The 2146-nt window shown below is 41.6% G+C and overlaps 1 protein-coding gene across 1 annotated transcript in view; it reads left to right on the top strand.

Annotated features, from left to right (window-relative positions):
• Positions 1–2146, top strand: part of bbs7 (Bardet-Biedl syndrome 7) — a 10772-nt gene that overhangs the window by 3899 nt on the left and 4727 nt on the right. The window contains exon 8 of the mRNA XM_014020254.1: positions 479–609. Coding sequence (XP_013875708.1) covers positions 479–609 — 131 coding nt within the window. The remainder of the gene's footprint in view (positions 1–478; positions 610–2146) is intronic.

Raw genomic sequence — 2146 nt, 5'->3', positions numbered from 1 at the left:
CCCTATAACTATTACAAAAACACAAAATAAGTATAAATAAGTGTTTTTATATTTGTGTACAAGCTGCTTAGATTGTCAAAGCCTGTGTTTTTAGGATTAACAAAGTTTGTGTACTCAGACCAGTAATATTTGAGGTCACAAGTTTTGTCGTGGATATTTTGTGGGTCAGAAGGTAAAAAGTCTGGGAACCACTGCTGTATTCAGACAAATTTAGTTAAAGTGAATTGGAGGGCAGCAAAATTAAGTATTTATATGTGTGTACAAACTGTTTATACTGTTAAAAAGCCTGTGTTTTTAGGGTTATTAATGAAGTTCGTGTACTCAGACAAGTAGTATTTGGGGTCACAAGTTTTTGCCGTGGATATTTTGTGGGTCAGAAGATAAAAAGTTTGGGAACCACTGTTCTAACATATAAGAACTTTCTTCATTCCAAAAGGTTTTAAGTTTGTTTTAACTAACCTCTCTGTCCTTCCGTCAGGGATTCTGTGCATTGATACGTACGACATTATAGGAGACGGAGTGAGTGACATCTTGGTGGGCAGGGATGATGGAACCGTTGAGATATTTGGTTTTGATAGTTCCAGTGAGCCTACGTTACGCTTTGAGCATGTAAGTCTTTGGCTACCTTCAGTTTTCACGTCAATCTGTAGAGTCACTAAACCTTTAATGACCAAAAAGATTTTTTATCATCACAGATTTTACAAACCATATTTATTATAAACAGTTTAACATAACAGCACAATAACATTTTGTTATTTTAAATTAGATGTTTGGGTTTTTTTCCAGAGAGATATGGCACTGTATGAGGACCAAAATTAAGACTWTTGCACAACCAGCAGTTGCTAAATCTATTCCTAAACCAGCTATTGATCTGATTAATCACAGGCTGGCACCACTCGGAGAGGCTAGTAACTAGTGAGAGGCTGCTGATCTACTTTATTAGACACAAACTTTTTTGAATAAAGAAAACTTTCTCAACAACAAAAACAGTTGACATACAAAACCTACTGTGTAGGCAACATGCACTGACAGSTGTTCCATAGACAGAATTTACTGTTCAACATGAGGACAAGCACAAATATTAAACAAAACATATTACTGTGAAGCAGACAGCTTTAGTTGCCCCAGGAATTAGCAGCTGTGTTTACGCTTGTCTATTAGTCGATGGCAGTGTTTTTTTTCCTCTTTAGCCAACTTATGAGAAATATCTGTATATGACATTATAAATTATAATTCAAAACTGTGAAGCCTAGTTTAAATACCCTGTCAAAACTGTAAAAAGCCCCAACTTGATAGTTCTGGCTTTTCTCATTATTTGCTTGCCTCTCCAATGCTAACGCCAGCTTATCTATGTTAGCTGCTGGCCTCTCCCACGCTAATACCAGCTTATCTATGCTAGCTGCTAGCCTCTCCCACGCTAACACCACCCTATCTATGCTAGTCGCTAGCCTCTCCCACGCTAACACCAGCCTATCCATGCTAGTTGCTAGCCTCTTCTACGCTAACACCACCAGCCTATCCATGCTAGTCGTTAAACTCTCCCACGCTAACACCAGCTTATCTATGCTAGTCATTAGCCTCTCCCACACTAACACCAGCCTATTCATGCTAGTCATTAGCCTCTCCCATGCTAACACCAGCCTATGGTAGTCGCTAGCCTCTCCCATGCTAACACCACCAGCCTATCCATGCTAGTCGTTAAACTCTCCCACGCCAACACCAGCTTATCTATGCTAGTCATTAGCTTCTCCCACGCTAACACCAGCCTATCCATGCTAGTCGTTACCCTGTCCCACGCTAACACCAGCCTATCCATGCTAGTCGTTAGCCTCTCCAACACTAACACCACCAGCCTATCCATGCTAGTCGCTAGCCTCTCCCACGCTAACACCAGCTTATCTGTGCTAGTCATTAGCCTCTTCCATGCTAACACCACCAGCCTATCCATGCTAGTTGCTAGCCTCTTCCACGCTAACACCACCAGCCTATCCATGCTAGTTGCTAGCCTCTTCCACACTAACACCACCAGCCTATCCATGCTAGTTGCTAGCCTCTTCCACGCTAACACCACCAGCCTATCCATGCTAGTCGTTAGCTTTTCCCACACTAACAGCCTATCCATACTAGTCACTAGCCTCTCCCACGC

This window comes from Austrofundulus limnaeus, unplaced genomic scaffold (assembly GCF_001266775.1).
Source record: "Austrofundulus limnaeus strain Quisiro unplaced genomic scaffold, Austrofundulus_limnaeus-1.0 Scaffold246, whole genome shotgun sequence".
In the NCBI taxonomy this organism is placed as follows: domain Eukaryota; kingdom Metazoa; phylum Chordata; class Actinopteri; order Cyprinodontiformes; family Rivulidae; genus Austrofundulus; species Austrofundulus limnaeus.
This window is presented reverse-complemented; position numbering and strand designations above follow the sequence as displayed.